The sequence below is a fragment of the Anarrhichthys ocellatus genome, unplaced genomic scaffold (assembly GCF_004355925.1).
Source record: "Anarrhichthys ocellatus isolate YVR2014 unplaced genomic scaffold, GSC_Weel_1.0 scaffold11, whole genome shotgun sequence".
NCBI lineage: Eukaryota > Metazoa > Chordata > Actinopteri > Perciformes > Anarhichadidae > Anarrhichthys > Anarrhichthys ocellatus.
The window spans coordinates 5,033,012-5,051,477 of record NW_022280041.1 but is presented as its reverse complement, the minus strand read 5'-3'; the positions used below and the strand labels follow the sequence as shown (position 1 = coordinate 5,051,477).

Sequence of the window (18,466 nt, the reverse complement as noted above, 5' to 3'; positions counted from 1 at the left end):
TGTTGCGTCTTTCACTCCACAGTGGTTCAGTTTGGGTTGAATTTGCACACCTCACCTTCTCTTTGCAGGAAATGTGTTTTTCAAAGGAGGTGGGTGAGGTTCGACGGAGAGAGTCTGGCCTACTACAACAATGACAAGGTACAGTAAGTGCGAGAGAAACGCATGCGCACGTTCACACATTCCTTCCCCTCCCGCTACGAAGTCGCTCCCTCGACAGAAATCCATACGATGAGCAGCTGAGCGTGTCCTAAGTGTCCCTTTCTCGTCCCCTTTTCTCCTCCTTCTCATTCTCGTCATCATCATCATTAGCTTGGCAGAGTAAAGAATGGGGGCAAGGACGGAGCGACATTACGCCGTGCGTGACAGCGCTCTCCGTGCCCGCTCAGCCGTACAGTAGAGTGCATTGATGTTGGCACCTGACCAGCAGGGGAAGGGACGACTTCTCTCTTCTTTTTTTTTTTTTTTGCCTCTGGTCAGCGTTTCTCTCTCTCTCTCTCTCCCTCTCTTCATTCTCCTTCTGTCTGACAGCTGAGTTTGAAATTTCGCTTAGCAGTGCCTGCCTCATCATCAGAGGGAGGGAGAGGGAGGGACGTGGGGAGGGAAATGGGTTGCTGTTGGGTGAGAGTATGGGAACGTGGAGAGGAGGCAGACAAAGATGCAGGCAAATATGGCTGCTTCACCTCCACCTGTTTAGTTTGAAAACTTTTAGCATCACCACTGGTTTCTGGTTTAGATCAGAATATATATATATATATGTGTTATTTGAAGAGTATGTAGATAAAAAACTGTCAAAGCACTTAATATCAACTTTTGATACTTTTGAATCCTTGATGCTACGGATGTGTTTTAGTCGGTTCCCAAAAAGTATTGAGCTTCAATCCTCGGCCCCGGAGGTCATGCAGAATCAATCTCCCCTCACTGCATTATCACGCAACAACTGACAAAACTGAACAGCAGATATAATTGTACAACAGATGATTAATGTGATGTGAATGCGAACTGTTGAGTTACATTATGTGTATCGGAGGAGCTTTCACAAACGCTGGTGTTATCCTTTTGAAAAAAGCTCTTTTAATGCATGAATTCAGTGTTCTCCAGCTATCGTTACGCGACCACAACCTACCCTGACATAATGTGCTTTGCCTCCGTGTTCCCGCTAATGACCGTTGGATGTATCCAGAACAAACACATCTCAGTGTGTGTGAGAGCGTGACCTTGGCGCCCCTTTCCCAGGGCCGGCTCGTTTCCGCTGCGGCAAGCGTTGCACAACATCACAATCAATGATGTGGGACCTGTCTGAAGCGGCTCGTTAATCACTTACTAATTATAGCCCTCCGTGCTCTCCCCTCCCCCCTCGTTCTCTCTCTTTTTTTTTCGTCGCATTCGTTACTTTATTTGTCAGGACACGCTCCGTCGCCGGCAGAGCGGGAATCGGCAGGGAGGCCGGCGAGTCAGCACTTTACGCTCCTTGTCACTGTCGGCGCGACAGATTCTGGAAAGATGAAAAGTTTGCCTGTGTGTGTGTGTGTGTGTGTGAGGCGGAACAAGAGACTGTTGTTTAGACTTTTTAAAAGTCATCCTGCCAATGTGACTCTCTCCTCTGAGAAAGCAGCGGGCTTCATCATGTTTCGGGTGAGCAGAGGGGTCGAGCACCATCTCTCCGTCATCCCTGCTTTGTGCGGCCAGCTGAGGCCGAGCACCACCCCGACGTGCCCCCCAGTGCCACCTCCATAGAGCGAGCGCGGGGATAGAGGAAGACCGCACGGGCCGACAGAAAGTCTCTCAGCACCACTTTGTGTCCTTCGCGGTGCAGAGACATACATGTATGTGTGTTCCGTTAGACCGAGAGCAGACGGGAAAGAATTGCTCTACTGCTCTTGTTGATGTAAGTGTACAACTGATCTCAGACCAGCTCTATTGATTCTAGGAATACTCTGGATACTATTCATCTTCCAAAGTGCTTCAACTACAAGCAGTTTTGCCAAATATTTTCAACAGAAATTCGCTAAAACCTCCTTCAACTGTTGCTAGACAGTGTCATGCCTGAATTTGCATATTTATGATGTCATCACATATTGAATTATCATATATGAAGATTAAATTAAAAAAACTGAAGTAAAGTGGGACTAAACTCGACAGACTAGCTGTATCGGTAGCCATTATTAATACTGAACCTGCCATCATCTCATGTATGTGTCTAATAATGAGCTAAGTGCTGACATCACAGTGTCCACAATGCCAATGCCGAGGTAACATGCTGATGTTTACCGTATTCACCACTTTAGTTTAGCACATTAGCATTAGCTAACTTGACAGAATCTGTTTTGAATTGATTCCTTTTGTGTCAATTCTTATAATCTAGCAAAATTGGTGCAGTCTGCACTCGATTTAAGATTGGACTCTTAAGTTTAATCAAGCCTGATATAGGATGGTTTTATGTTCTTATCATATCCAGTCTTTTACTACCCGAAACACAAAAATACAAATGCCTCGACACTAAACCATTCCCATGCTTGTTCCCTTTCTCCAACTTTCAACACCCCCCAAAAAACACTTTTGTAGTTCAAAATCCTCTGGAATCTGCCAGCCTCAGACAAAACTAATCGCACTTAATCACAGTCGCAGCTTGAAGGTCTCTGGCCGCCGTGATGTCATCATCGGGGGTCGCGGAGGTGGCGTGGGAGAGTAGCGAGACGCTCGGTCTCACTTCTCCCTCTCTGCAGCGTTGTATCCAATCCCGCCTCATCAATCACCCCCTTTCACCTGATTTCGTCAACACCGGGATTGACTCGGGAGAGAGCTTTGGGCCTGAGATGTAGTCTTCAGGGTCCTGGTGCGGTGTCGCATGTGTGTGAGAGAGTGTGTGTGTGTGTTTATGAAAACAGTCCAAAGCCTGGCTTCAGGGTAGTGAGGGGAGGAAGTGTGGAGGATGACTGGGGGGGGGGGGTTATGAAGGGATGAGAGGATAGGGGAGGGAGGTGGAGGCAAGATGAGGTTTTAGGACCGAGGATCAGTCTTTGAGTGTATCTGTCTGACGCTCTCTCCTTCTAAGCCTTAAAAGCTCCTCTGCTAACCCCCTCCTGTGTCTTCCCAAGATGCCTCTGCAGACGCTTACTGTAACACCTCAAGTGTTTCTTTTTTTTTTCCCATTTTATTCCGTGACAAAATACATGTAACATATTCAGTCGCAATCTGTAGTGTACTTAATCTTTTTTTCCCATGGTGTCGTACATTTCCATGGGTTTAATTCCCCAGTGCGTGTTGTGGCCTGATCATATGTTGATATCCAAGAATTCTTATTCATACAGAGAGACATTTAAGAATAGATATCATTTGAATTCACACCAGTCCTCAGGTAGATTTACCACCTTTAAATTTAAGTAGCTCTCTAGAAAAGAGCTTTAGTGTCTTTCAGCTCATTGTTTTGGTTTTTAACCTCAGCAGGCAGCAGTTTTCAGTAAGAAAGCTCCAAACCTCCGCTGTACCCTCTCCGCCCTTGGCCGACATATTTACCGACTATCCACCATAGTGGAGCATTTTAGCTGCTGAAGAGCCAGATATTTTCCTCAGGAGTTGGTGAGGCACTAAACTGAGCTCAAAGGAGAGTGAATAGAGAGTCGTAACCCGATTTACATAAATGTTGTGTTTACAGCACCGAAAAAAGGAAATAGTGCAGGTTCGAGCATAACCCTAAACTCGATGCCAGAAGATACGCAATCCCAACCTCCTCCACACTCGCAGACTTGGAGGCACGTTCCCACGAAGTCTGTGAGGGGTTAATGGCTGTCCCACTGTCAAATCGTCAAGTGCTCGAGGGCTCTCTCTTAGACACTTTGAGCCCTTTTATGCTCTCTTTCTGTAAGTCCGCATTTCGGCAGACTTTGCCTGAGGGAATTACCCACAATTCATAGCGCTCTGACATTAAACACTGCCTTACCAGGGGAAGCCCGGAGGCGTTAAAAAAAAAAGAATGGGGGGGGGGGAAAAAGACTACGTAAACAAAGAGGAAGGCACATGTTGCACAAGTTGCACTGAAACTTTCACATTAAGGATTTTAGATTTAAATTGGAGGAACGCAACAAAAGGAAGTGTTATTCATCAAACAACAACACGTTAATTTATTATTTGACAATTGCCTCTTCTCTCGTAAGGGCAAGACAACTGGATGACGTTCAAATAAGGCAATTAAAAAGTGTAAAGCAAAACCCCACAAGTGTAATGAACACGTTTGGGTGTCATCAAGGTGAAGTGATATGTCTCATTTGTATTCATACCGTTTTAAACTCATCGCAGCTGCTCACTCTCATGCATTTACCAGGTGATGTCAGTGAAGTCCTTGAGGGTTCAGGGCTTCAGGTCTTCGGGGGGGACATTGGGATTGACCTCATAAAATCCTGCAACAATGAAATATAAATGGACTGAGCTGGCCTTGCATTGACACACACCCTCAATAATTAATTATTAGCCACATTTCTTGGGTCTCACATATGTTAAAAAAAATCCCGTTTGACATGACAATGTCTCATTTTAATGGTCAGCATTCAGAGACCCGGGAGTCTTGCAACATACTATCCTCATAAAGACTCATAACAGCTGTGCCTGGAGGCAACATCTTTAAAATCCTTCAGGGACCCCCGCTCAGGGTAACACCAGAGCAAAGAGGCATTGTTCTCTCAAAGGTGCAGTTCTCTGTTCCAACCAGCTGGTGTCCTCGTGCCTCCATTGATGATGTGTGGAGATGCCAGAAGCTGAACTCCATGCTGGTGGCAAAAAAACTCTTTCCACTCTCCTTCACCCTCCTCCCTGCTTCATCCCCCACGCTGCCTCCATTATTGTAGGCTTTAGCTCAATTGCTCTGCCTTAATTGTTTCCTGAAGTTCACCAGGTTGTTTTTGAGAAAGAAAGGAGACATAGTTATCCAGCCAGGATGCGCAGTTGAAAAGAAATAGAAGAAGAAGAAGAAGAAGAAAAAGAAGAAGAAGAAGAAGTAGAAGTAACACCGACCTGCAAAATGATACAGCCGGATAATTGTTGGGAGAGCAGAGCGAGAGGTATAGCGACGTGGGAACGGCTGCAATGAGAGGACGTGGGAGGGAGGGAGTCGAGAGTGGGAGGGAGGTCAGAGGGAGGGGAAATGAGTGTGGAGGAGATCTTTGGCAGAGGGAGGCCGGTCAGGTGTGTCTGTTATTGGAGGAAGAGAGATAGTTAGGCCTCATTGCTTCCTTGGCAGTACGTCCTCTCGAGATCGGTCTACAAACATTACGTGTGTGTGTGTGTGTGTGTGGGCGAATGCGTTGCGTCTGAATCCACCTCCTGGACACTGACCGCCTCCTTTCGTCGTTCCTCTGCCGACTCTGCTGTCGAGTGTATTTACAGATGCACAACTCGCAATTAAACAACTCTCTCCTTCATGACTCCAAAAAGCTGAATTAAAACAATTAATTACCGTTAACCCGTACCGGAGTATAATTAGCAGCACACAGCTACCGAGCTAATCCATCCACACACACACACACACACACACACTCTTGCTCTCCCCTTTCCTCACCTTCCTTTTAACTTCTATCTAAATTTCGAGAGAGAAAGAGGGGGAGATGCTGGTGTGAAACTCCTCGGGAGAGAAACGCACAAGGCCGGCCTTCGGTAATTAGGTTGAGCCACTTCTCGCCATTGTTAACATCCTGTTTTAATATGAGAAGGACCCCTGCCTCACCCTCTCAGGCCTCTTCATCTCGATATGATGTCTTTCTTTCCTCCCTCTTCTCCTCTAGCTGCACCTCTTTCTCCTCCTGACTGGTTTGCCTCTTCTTCTGTTGTTTTTATCTTTTCTCTATTGTATCTCTTTTCCCTTTTCTCTCTCTCAGTCCTCTCCTTGGCCTTTCACATGAACCTAATTTCTCAAATTATTTTTTTTACCCTCTCCCTGACTGACCGTGCCACCTGCTATATTTTTGGCTGTACGGTCTCTAAAAATAGGCTTTTTTTTGTGGCTGCCAAGGTCACCGGCTTAATTAAGAACAGAGAGAGAGAGAGAGAGAGAGAGAGAGAGAGAGAGAGAGAGAGAGAGAGAGAGAGAGAGAGAGAGAGAGAGAGAGAGAGAGAGAGAGAGAGTCAGAAGGTCACTTCCTTCATCTTGTCCCCTCGCTCAGGCGGCCGCGGCAGTACAGTAGAACAAACACACAGTTTTGTGCATGGCAATCACCGGCAGTTATTACATTGTGCACAGGGCGGCAGAGAACGAATATTCAGGTCAAGCCCGCTGAAGAGCGACAGATAGGGGGATAAAAAAAAGGAACGTCTATTTTTTTATGATTTATTTTTTTTCCATTCTTTGCAATGATAATGACATTATCGACATGAATAATGCAATGTCTGCAACGACCCCTTTCTTTTCCTTTTTTATAACCCAGTGATTTTCACGCCTCTACAGAAGCGTAATGTACTGGCCCCCCTCCCCACACACACACACACACACACTCACTTTATTGCAAGAACATTACAGTCCGACATGTTCTTAGCTAACTACTCTAAGGACATTTCTCTGTTATACTGACTCGATGGCGGTACCGCTCTCTCCTCGCTTCTTTTAGAAGTGATAATATTGACGTTTGATTTTGTTTTTTTTTCCTCCTCCTGTCTCCTCTTCGTATCGACAATGACCCAGTACTTGTAATTGTCATTGTCAAGGGAGGTTGTGAAAAGGGTCATGAAGCCTCCAGTGCAGCATCCTCCTTATTTAGATACCTCCTTACGAGAGCTGCTGGGGGAAAACATGGGGGGGGGGGTAATGAAACAACACACACACACACAAAAAAGCGCTTCCTGTGCTTTACCCAAATCCCCACTACAGCGTGCCTGGCTCTTTTTAAATATTTGAGAAGTTTGTTTTCAGCGTGAGGATTTGTTTGATGATGTATCCTAACACCCTATTGACAGTCTTCTTTAATGCGATGTAATCCACTCTTTTCGGCAATTTCACGCTCCTCTCCTTCAAATCGCACATATTTCTCATCTATAATTTGAGTTATTTGCATTAATATCAAAGATCACATCAACACAACAGGCTTTCTTAACAGTATGCGGCTCGTATGGAGTCGTATTCTATGATCGTTCCTGTTCGTATTCCTGCAGCAGCTTTTCTTTTTTTTTTTTTTGATTGAAATGCTTCTTGTTCAAGAGCTCTGGGCCATTTATCAAAGCTACTGCTTGAAAGGGAACAGGGAAGCTATTTCTGCAAATACATTTGACGTTGTATTGATGGTTAATGGCTCTAGTTGGATGAGGGTGTCCGTCAGTGTCGCTTCGAATTGAATGCCATCGTAGCCGACTGCAATACAACTCTGAATTACACATCTATCGATGCAAACAGCGCGCCTGAATACGCAAATTGTGGGTCCACAGATGCAGATAATAGGAATAGACAACAATTCAACAACAGTATTAGTATGCATGAGGCTGCGTGTGTGTCTGCTTGAGTTTATATACCTATTTAGTGCGTTTTTTTTCTTCTTATCTGTCTATTTATGTGTGTCTCTCTTCAGGAGATGTACTCCAAAGGTATGATCCTGGCCAGCGCCGTCAGACAGGTGCGAGGACTCGGGGACAACAAGTTTGAGGTGGTCACTGCCCTTCGGACCTTCACGTTCAGAGCTGACAGAGAAGGTAAGTCCGTCTGTCCGTCCGTCCCGGTCTCCGTGAGTTTGATTATTCCAGAGACTCCTGGAGGAAATGACTTCAAATTTGGCACGAACGTCCACTTGGACGTTATATTTTGTGGTTTTCTCCTGTGTTTTGCAGCCACCTATCAGCTACTCACTCTGTTCCGCTGGTTAGTCTGTATTTGTCGCTCTAACTGATTCCCTGTCTAGCCTTGTTCTTCTCTCTGTCCTCCCCCTCCCTTTCCATTTGTCTCTCTTGTCTCCCATTCTTGCCTCACTCCTCTCTAAATGTGGTCATCTTCTGCCTCCCCCTTTCCTGCCTCTCTTCCTCTGCATGCCGTCTAAATCATTTTGCCAGGTACCCGCATGTAAATAAATAGTTCTACATTTTGCCTTCTTTCAGAGTGAGACATGGGAAGATCAGTGACAAGTCTCTTCAAGTTGGGGTATTTAGCCTAGCTTAGCATAAAAACTGGATGTAAACTGAAATGGCTTACCTTGATCTGTTCAAATAATAATACAAAAAGAAATACAGCTTCTAAACTCTTGAAAGATCACTTTTTAATATTTAGTATTTTGAAAGACTGGCTACTTGTTTCACCCGGTTTCTAGTCTTTATGCTAAGCTAGGCTAAAGATGTCCTGACTCCACCTCCTTACCTAACAAACACAGATGTGAGATTGATATTCATCTTCTCGGTTCACTGTCGGAATGAAAGCAATTAAGCATATTTCTCGAAGTATTTTTTCAGAACAGTCTCTCTTAAACGCTCTCTGAATATTATGCTATTTAAATGACGCTTCGGGAGATCTTGGTGGCAGTAATGACTTAATGTCCCTGTCTGGACCTATGTTATTAAGATACTCTAAAGGGACAGACTCTATAAAAAAAAAAAAATTAACAAACTCTCAAATCTCCCAGGAAACGTCCTTTTTAATAGTCTCTCTCCATCCCTCTGCCAGACAAAACGGAGGAAGCTTTGTCTGCGTCTGCCTTAATGAGCGCTTTTCCAGCTCCTTACCTCTTGCTTGATGGCGGTCTATGAGGCCGCTCGGGGTCAAACCGCTCACTCACTAAACGGGGGTCCGTCTCCGGGGTCACGCGTTGGCCGCCCTTCGATTTGTGCGGATGACTGAGATGGAAGAAAGTGAGTCTCGCACGGTTATGAACCTTTTGACTCATAACGTGGAACTGAAAGATCTTCAGAGACCGATGAGAACTTATTGACGTATCGACGTCCGCTGTGCGACAAATAGAAATATCAATATTTGAGATATTACTCATTGATATTGAGCGTCCGCTGTTGTAGTTTTTGATAAGTTCAACTGGTCGTTTATTGCTCGGGACTCATTTAGAATTATGTATCACGGTAAAGTAGCTTCTAATGCGTCGGGCCGGATGTAGGGCGAAGGGTGGAAAGTTGTTCTTGTTCTATTTTTGAGGATATCAGAATAGTTTTTGAAGTCTGTACCTGATTTATTTTGTGGGTCTGATATTAGAATATGCAGCAGTGAAAATCTTGACTCCGTTGACTCCATATTGGTCTGCAGCACTTTAAAGTACTCACACGGCACCTTATACTACTGTATTAAAACACGAGGGGAAACCATATCATCTCTGAACTAGTGTTCTTCTCATGCAGTTTTGTATCTCCTTCGGTTTATAGAAAAAAAAAAGAAGCAATACAGTCGACAAACCTGCCCTTTTAAACTTTGTTTTTTCATCTATTTTCACCACACCGAGCACCAGCGACTCTTCCTTCTCACCCTGTCGATTCAGCGCAGCATCATATCGATATCTGCCAGCCTTTTTTTTTGTCCGTTTTATGAGTTGCGGGTCCTCAGCGGCGTCATTTATCACGCTGTCAGCCAGCTGATCGTCATACGTCACACTCAGCCGTCCTGACAAGCGCTCGGAGGGGAGACGGGGGGGTGGCTGTCTTATTCGGAGGTGGCCTCTGACCGCCCGGGATCAGTGGGAAGCCTCTCGCAGAGGTGGCTGCTGCCGTCAGAAGAAAGGGTTGAGAGAGAGAGAGGGGGAGGATTAAACCTGGCCTCATCCCCTCATGCATCTTTAAACAGGCCCATTCGCCTCGTGGCGGAGAGTCATCAATCTTTGGGGGAAACGCATGAGAAAGAGGGAGACACGAGGAGACAGAGGGAAAGAGAAGGAGTAGGTTAGTGAAGTGGAGGTATGGGGCTGCTGGTGCTGATGCAGTAGGGGTGAGAGGGGAGGGGGGGAATGATGGTGGAGTGATGGTGAGAGGAGTGTGCGCGAGAGTGTAAAGGCATCCAGGAGGGGGAAAGTGGAAGATGAGGATTGGCGGGGGGACAAGGGAAAGGAAGCGATTAAATGAGGGAATAACAGAAATGGACCAAGCGAAAGGGAGGCAGACACGCAATATCGGTGCGAAGAAGCAACAGAGAGGTAAAGGCAGAGTGAAGATGGAGAGAGGAGGAGGAGGGGAGAAGCGAGTGAATAATTGAAGGCCACCGGAGAGAGTGTGCACACAGCTGTCGGCCGATTCTCCATCTCGGTCCGCAGGTGGCCTCTTCCCTCAGGTACTGTCAGCTCGCGATATAGGAGAGATAGAAGGAGAGAAGGAAGGCAGGCAAGAGAAAGGGCAGAAAAGAGGGGGGGGGGGGGGAAGAAAGCGAGAGGAAAGTAGAGTTTGGCAGGAAGAGACACGGTGGAGAGTGATGGAAAACGGTCGGGACAAGAAAGGGGGTGGGGTGTTGGAGAGGGGATGCAGACAAATGTGCTACAAGAGAGAAGATGGGATTTATGGTGTAAAGAAATGTTGATGATTTGTATTCTGATGCTTTGGCAATTGCCTTTCCACAAAGCCCGCTCCGAACACATGTTAGTTTTGTTCGAGATGACAGGGGAAGGGGGGGAAGGGGGGGGGGGGGGGGGGGGGGGGGGGGGGAATGAGAGAGATGTGGAGAATAAGTAGAGATAACAATAAAATGGTCGGGAACAGGCCAGAGGGAAGAGGGAGGATGATGGAAGAAAAATAAGCTCAGGAGGACACGGAGTGGGTGTAAAGTTGTATTAACTCGCAGTACATATTTCACTCTGGCGTTGTACTTCCCAGTGGCAGCTTTTAACATTCAACAACGTTTGATATCAGCTCCGTAGCTGGTGTTGAGCATATACAGTCATCATTAAAGAATTCTGGACTGTGTAATATGATGAGGAATTTAATTTGTCTTTGGGATTTCTGTCAACCACTTGTTACTTATTAACTGACTTATATGCAGATACCAACATTGTCACATGTCGATGCATCGGCCAGGCTCAAAATATGACTCGTATGTAAACATTTCGTTCTGTGTTGCATGTTGGGGTGAGAGGATTGAAATGACGGAAAATAAAGGAAATCTCAATCCCTCCGCATTGGCTTTTCCCTTTTTTTAAAAATAATTTCCTTCTTCCCTTTGATGGAGACTGCGTGGGAGGCTAAGATCTCTGTTGAGCGCTAAGTGGACCTGGCTCTCATCTCATCCACTTCTCAATGAGGATTATCTGCCTCTCTCTCTCTATGTAAAGTGGACTCGTCTTTCAAACACTCGGCTATACATTTATCCGTAACAAGCGCCGGGCGCTGGATGTGGCTGTTGGGTCGCGGTTCACTCTTTCAATATGCCTGCAGACGGAGGTGAGGGCATGTTTTGCAGACTGAGTGAAAATCATTTTGGCAAGCACGACCGGAGGTTCATGTGCGAGACCTTGTGCGCAAACAAACAAAAAAACCCAACATCACTCAATCATATGCAAGACACATTCGGACGCACACGTGCTAAAAAACACGTCTCCTCGGCTTCACTCGAGTTTTTTCTCTCAATCCTCCCACCTTCCGTCCTCGCTCCGGCTCTCCCGCACCACTCGGGATTGAGAGAGAGAGAGAGAGAGAGAGAGAGAGAGAGAGAGAGAGAGAGAGACCCTGAATAAATGAACAGGCAAATAAGTGAGCGCAGGACAGGTAATGGAACTCAGAAAAGCAAGGGTGGGAATGGAACACTAAAGCCTAGTGATGTAAAGAGCAGTCAATAATGGATTAGGCCATTCAATATTGATACCAGCTCTTTGTAAATTCATAAGAATGGGGGGGGGGGGGGGAAGCCGGACCAGAGGTGAGTTCAGAACCAGGCGACGGATACAGTATTTGGGAGCTCGGGAGGGTAGTGTGTGTGTGTGTGTTTTGTGCGTAAGTGCCAGATACTCAGAGAGGAGAAACTTTTCTTCAGATGTTCACGGTTATGTTTCGCATCCTCGTTTGAAGACGGGCACATGTGCGCAAGGGTCGCCGAGGTCAGCAGGTCGCAAAGTCGAGAAGTTAATTAAGGTCAATTTAGGGCGACGTGAGGTTGACAGTGGCCACGAGATGATTGACAGGTCCCTGAGAAAGCCCCCCCCCTTCCTCTGTCACTCAGCAGGAGGAGAGTGATTCAAGGACACACCAGCAGGTCACTCTGAGGGGAATGCACGCTCACTGTCGGCTCTGTCGAACTAGAAAGGAAGAAAAAAAAAGTCTATCCAAGATAGACTCGAGGATAATTGGACCGGATCCAAAATGCAGTCAACTCGAATGGAGAGATAGCGGCAACACTAAAAGCAGCACGATGAGCCACGCATTAGCGAAAACTAAAGTCTTGAATTATGTATTGGATATGATTTGGGCCTCGCACAACTCTGGATCTTGGTTGCCGGTGACCAAGTGGACCGATGGACAATAAAAACAACTCTTCTCTCTGTTCTTCAGCAGTATCATTTGTTGACTTCCTACACATATTTCCACATGCTTCATTAACTCGCACGGCTAATAGATTTTGGGCGACGTGTTGATAAAATACAAGGGGGCCGTTGGGAAATTAAGTTTGGGGAACATTCATGACGTCCTCTATCCTGTTGTTTGATCAGATTGATGGGTATCCAAAAATACATTTTCTGTAAAAAAGGGGGTTGTGATGCCTCCGTGTGACCAAACAAATGCTCACTGTTGTTCTGAGCGCATCACTTTGTCACTTTTTGTGTTTCAGAAGAGGGTCTGCCATTCTGTCTTCTGAGTGTTCAAGCCGAAAAAAAGCTTTCGACTTTTAGAGAAAAAGGGTGTCTTGTTGCCTTTTCTTAAATTGTCCAGTCCATCCCAATTGCTTAGTTTTAATAACAGTAAATTTATTTTTCTCCTCCTTTTTTGTTGTCCTTGTTCTTGTATTGAACAGTTACCACAGTGGGCGCTGCTCTGGACCTGTGATATCTGAGTGTGTGTGTGTTTACAATCCTTTTTGGTATCTCTTGTCTTTCCACTTTGCCGGCTTTGATAGCGCGACGTCTCGGGCGGTAGGGGAATGGGCTCCGCAGCGTCGGTTTCATGTCGTCTTTCATGTCCATTTGGAAAAACAAAGTTGCAGAGGAAGATATCTGAGAGGCCTTTTTTTTTCGAGTGTACATCGTTTGAATGTAAACCCCGGACGATACGTGATGCATCGCCTTGTATGCTTGAGCCGCTCGGCTGTGAGGTAATCCAGGGTAATTCACAGTAAGTCAGAGAGTCGGTGTCGTGTTCAAGGACAAATGGTTTTTGAAGACACTGAATGTGGCCGTTTGTGAACCTCAAATCAAATCTTAGCAACTGTGTCCAGGCACTGCAGGCCTGTCGAGCTTTGGAGCTACAGTAGAAATACTAAACTGTATACAAACAGTTCGGATGATGGTGTCTTGTTTTACTTTTTTTTTTAGCCTTTCCAAAACCAATAACATGGAGCAGAAGTGTAAGGAATGCGCGTTAGTCCGCTCTGATGTAAGCCGCCAACATTAGCATGTACGGCTAACTAGCATTATACGCTAGGAACCTAGCGTTACTTCCAAGGTCATTAAACTTCCCAAAATAAGATTTAGGGTTTGCAGGTTACTCTGATCTTTCATTTTTCTTTATCATAATTTAGTACTAGGACTGACCAGCTCTACACTACAACGGCTTCTTTAGTCCTTTACATGAATCATCACTTTGTGCCTTCAACAGTTTAGCTTAGCCTCAACATGTTTACGTGCTATCATGCATGAAGCCCTCATGTGCCTATTCAGGATTCCTTTTAAAAAAGGTTCGGTTGTAAGTCAACAGGAAATATTAAAAAGTCAGATCGCAGTGTTTTCAACCAACACACACAGCTGACTTGCTAGCTCCGTGCATTCCAAAATGCATTTCTGTGACTTCGCTGCGTTGTTTTCCAGGTTGAGACACACGAGTGGATCCGCAGAACCGCGGCAGCATCTCATTAGAAGCTATATATTTTTTTTAATTATACATTTTAATTAGGTGGCGTTTGACTCAAATTACCCCGGCCACATCTCGCTCGAGGCTTGCCAATCTCACAGTCCCCGCTATCTCTATTGCACGTGCTAGAATTTCCACTTTTCCGCTTTGCATGATGTTCTTTTTCCCCAGTTCATTTACACCAATAGCAGCTCATCCCGTGTTTCAATTCCTTTTTCTTTTAGACTTTTCTCTTATCAGTATGCAACGGATGTTTAGTAGCCAACAAGCCAGTGTTACTCACAAAAGGGATGTAAAAGTGATGAATTAACACCGCGATTCAAAGACTTTAAGATGCCCTGATCTCTCGTTGTCTTGTTCTCCTTCTGGCTTTTCGTGTTTTCTTTTCTCTCTCTTTTGCGCTCTCACACCTCTCTTCTTCTCGTCTGTCTCTCACTCATGCACGTGTCCACAGGGGAGCGCCAGGAGTGGATGGAAACTCTTCAGACGGCCACGCGCCCCCCCGCCTGCGGCGCCCAGAAGCGCTCCGACAGCCTCCCCCGCCCCTCCTCCACAAACAAGCGAGGCTCGCTGGAGCTCCGCGGTTACAAAGGCAGAGTGCTGGTGTCCCTGGCGGGGAGTAAAGTCAGGCTCTGCAAAACAGAACAGGTACATTCCAACACCGCCGGGACTTCCTCTCTACAGAATGACAGCTTCCTGTTTGAAAAAAAAAAAAGGAGGATAATAATCACAGAACATTTGAGGCACGTGTAGCGATGGGGGGATGTTCATGAATGTGTAATGCAAAAAGTAAATATATATATGTGTGAAAATGCTTAAGGGTCCTGGGATATATTGTGCTCTATTTTTGGCGGGAACAAGCCCATGCTAGCGCAGAGGAATGACTGGGTGTGGCCAACTCACCTCATCTTGAAAATATGAAGCTCCTTTCATTGGCCGGATTTAGACTTTGGACATGGGAGAGAGGGGAATAAATTGACTGTTCCCCGGTGGCCAACTTTATGTGTGCAGGGTGGGAATTTTTAGTAGAGGCTTCTCTCCAAGACAAGTGATGGTATAATGATCATTTTTAGGTCCTTATCCTTTGGGTTGATATTGTGCTTTAGTGGGGGGTATTCCTAATTACATTTAATAGTGCAGTCGATGCTAGGCAGGCAGTAGACTGCCCCAGCACTTTTTTGCTTTTAGGGCCAAGTTGCCCTTTGTTCATTACGTTATTAATTTACAAATTGCTTGTTGTTTTTTTAACAGGGTAACTAGTAATCTGTAATCCATAACATTTCAAATCAAGCTTACAACACTGTTTACTGCATTTGTTCACCAAAGTTATATAACTTACATCTCCTTTTAGCTGCAGAATGAAGAACGGATGAGTTTTCACTTTTTCAAAGTTTCTCTTATTTGAGTCCAATTAAAGCCCCGATAGTCCCGGCTCATGTACTGAGACTCTGTTCTCGTGCCTGCTCCTGTCCCGGCAGCAAGACATCCTCTCTGAGATCGCAAGATATCTCAAAACGCAGTGGTACCATTTCATAAAGTGCCTTCCACATATTTGATAATGCTCCACACACGCTCTTACTCATCGCCATTCCTCCCTGGCTCTCATTTCGTTTCGCTCTATCTTTTTTGGTTTTTGTTGTTTGCCTTTCATTATTTTCCTCATTAGCGTGAACAAACATCTTTGTAAGAATTCTCTTTTGGGTGTCACTCCATGTCAGCACATTTCCACTCGCTTGAGCTGAGACAGCGGGAGAAACGGTGAGTGAAGACGAGAATCAGAGAGAGGACAAATTAATTGCATTATTCCAGTTTACAAGCTAAATCCCCAGCATAAATGCAGCAGCAGCAGCGCCGGCGGTGTGTGTAGATATATTTTATTTTTTTGCAGGGAGAGAGGGGAAGGGAGGCGGCGATTGAAAGACAAGAGAAGAAGAGACAGAAACAAAGAGATAGTCGTCGAAAGATGAAGTGAAAAGGGTGGAGGTGCAGAGGTCACATGAGTTGAGGGATGAGCGTCGGTGGTTTGTGAGGGGGGAAAAAAGGAGAGAGTGATGGGAGAGCGAGAGCACGGGGAGGGAGGCAGACCGTTGCCACGTTCAAGTTCACTGGAGTGGAGTATTTAATCTAACATGATGAACGAGCTATTGGAAACATCATCCTCCCCGCTCCTCCCTCACCACCCCTACCCCATTCCTCACGGGCCGTAAGCCCCGTGATGAAGCTGTGTTTAAGGTCATTTTAACACCAAGGTAAAGAAAGTCACACGCGTGATTACTCGCACACGGCCTGCATAGGCAGATCGGTGCCACCAGAGCAACTTGTTTCATGTCTTATCCCATCATGCATCACGGGTACGTTCACTCCGGTAGACGAGGGATCGATTGATCGCCGGGTGTTCATATTTCTTCCAGTCGGCGTCCCACTACAGCTCGGTTGAACCCAAAACAAACTTGTAAGAGAATCTTTTTCCCCCTCTCCCTTTGGTTCCTACTTAACAAAAGTTCCACATGCAGTCGAGCCTCCTCTGGTAACAGAGAGACTGAGGATTTAATTAATCTCCTCTTTAATTAAATCTCTCCCTCATTTGCTCTTCTCAAGATCTTCTTTGTAACAATTAACATCATCCCAAGACTTGCAAGGCCATCTCGTGGAATTTGTGACACGAGAGTGAGTCTCATTTCACCGAGGCCTTCCTCTCGTAATGAGCTCGGGTTTTCTTTTCGCACACCTGATACAACTGAAAGATAATCACCTCATTTTAAACACCACTCGCTTTACTCTTGTACGTGGCGAGTGCTGTGTCACTTGTGAATGTTGGTGCGATATATTTTTTTTTACACTGGCTGAAATATTAAACTCTGAATTTAAAGTAAACTGTAAGTGCATTCGTCACTTGCTTCTTTCTGTTTCCTCCTTACATTCAACCTTATTGTTTGTCGTCTTCCACTTTTTATCCTTTTATCATCATCCGTAGCTCTTTCGCTTTCCTTGACCTCCGTCTCACTGTTTGATGTTTTAAAATAATCAAAAAGTCTTTAGTCTCCATTGAGCATGTGCGATGCACCCAGCCTCTCTGCGAGGCGATGTCGGCCTGCATGCTTTTAGAGCATCTTAAGCGGTTGAGTGGATCTGGAATTGGAGATGGACATCGAGGTCGCCTTTACTTGTCTGGCTTCTTTCAGAGCAGCGCGGCACCGTGGACTGACTCGAGTCGCACGACGAGAGGTTGGAGAAAAGTTGAAAGGAATTATATTTGGATGCAAGACCGGAGTAGTCGGAGTAGGCCTTTGCTCAGCACCTAGCAGGTTAAGGTTATTGACTTAGGGTGCAAGAGTTTCCCTTCCACACCTAGTTTTCTAGATTTGAGTTGATGGATCCCTCCTTTCTCAGAAACGTGTAGTATATTATGACACATGCACAAAACCCATGCATGCGTTCGAACATTCCCCCTTCCGGGCCTTTGCCCCCTCTCTTTCCCCCACATAAGCGCCGTTATTGCCACCGATACCTCTCGGCTGTTGTAATTGGCCGACTTATTTTTACCCCTAATGCCTGCCCTTTCCTCACTCCGTCCCTCCTTTCCTTCCATCCTTGGTGAATTAATTGGAGAGGGTAGGAGGCCACGGCACATATTGGGTAGGTAACGAGTGGTGAGGGCTGGACAGCCGCTAACACCCTGCGCTCTAATTGGCTGCCTGAGAGGGTTGAGGGTCATTAGGTATAGGTGACTGCTTTGCCCTCTCAGCACAGCATTTCAGCACATACAGCACAGACCTCCATACATCCTGCCAGCGTGAAAACGGAACATTTATACAGTGATACACGGAAGCCTTTTATTCTCTACGTGTTTTTAAAATTACAGCCACGCTTTGCTTTGAGCCACTCGGCGTGTAGCAATAATGCGCTCTGAATTGCCTTGAAACTCTCTCATTAGAGGCGTCACGCGTCTTCAAACCTCGGGAATGTACGGAATTTAAAAGAGCAACGGCGTGTGCGTAGTTCTAATTGATAGGACGGAGAAGGCGAGTTTCCCCTGCTGCCTCCGAGCCCCTCACATCAAAACTTTTAGCTCAATTAAGGACCTGGCTGTAAAGTGAATTCACTCGTCTCGCTCCTCTCTTCTTTATCTCTCGCCGTCTATCTCTTACGTGAGCTTACGTCCCCCACCAGCCTGTCGACGTGTTTCCGTATTCGCTGCGTCTCAATATCCTTGTGCAGAAAGTGTGAGAAAAAAAGGAGAATAATTGCTTGAATTTTGTCCACCGCAGTCCTCTGAATTAGTTTGAAGGAGTTGTAATTGGGGCTAACGATGGTCAAATGAAGGTTTTTGACAACATTAGCCTCAATTGAACCAACCGAAGGATCCGGTTAGGGAATCCTGCGCTCGCCAATATTCCAGTGACTTCCTCCTCGTGTTGCAATCTGCACAATTTGGCTACACTGAGAAGTTTGTCGCTAATTAGTTGAAGAATTCTGCAAGAAACATGCCCTTCACCCCCGTTACCACCCATTACACCCCCCCACACCCCCC

The 18,466-nt window shown here is 45.8% G+C and overlaps 1 protein-coding gene across 7 annotated transcripts in view; it reads left to right on the top strand.

Annotated features, from left to right (window-relative positions):
- The window catches only part of arap2 (ArfGAP with RhoGAP domain, ankyrin repeat and PH domain 2), a 75,975-nt gene that overhangs the window by 9,729 nt on the left and 47,780 nt on the right, over positions 1 to 18,466 (top strand). For all 7 annotated transcript variants that reach the window (XM_031850616.1, XM_031850613.1, XM_031850612.1 and 4 more), the window contains 3 exons: positions 69 to 138; positions 7,542 to 7,662; positions 14,390 to 14,583. In XM_031850616.1, coding sequence (XP_031706476.1) covers positions 69 to 138; positions 7,542 to 7,662; positions 14,390 to 14,583 — 385 coding nt within the window. The remainder of the gene's footprint in view (positions 1 to 68; positions 139 to 7,541; positions 7,663 to 14,389; positions 14,584 to 18,466) is intronic.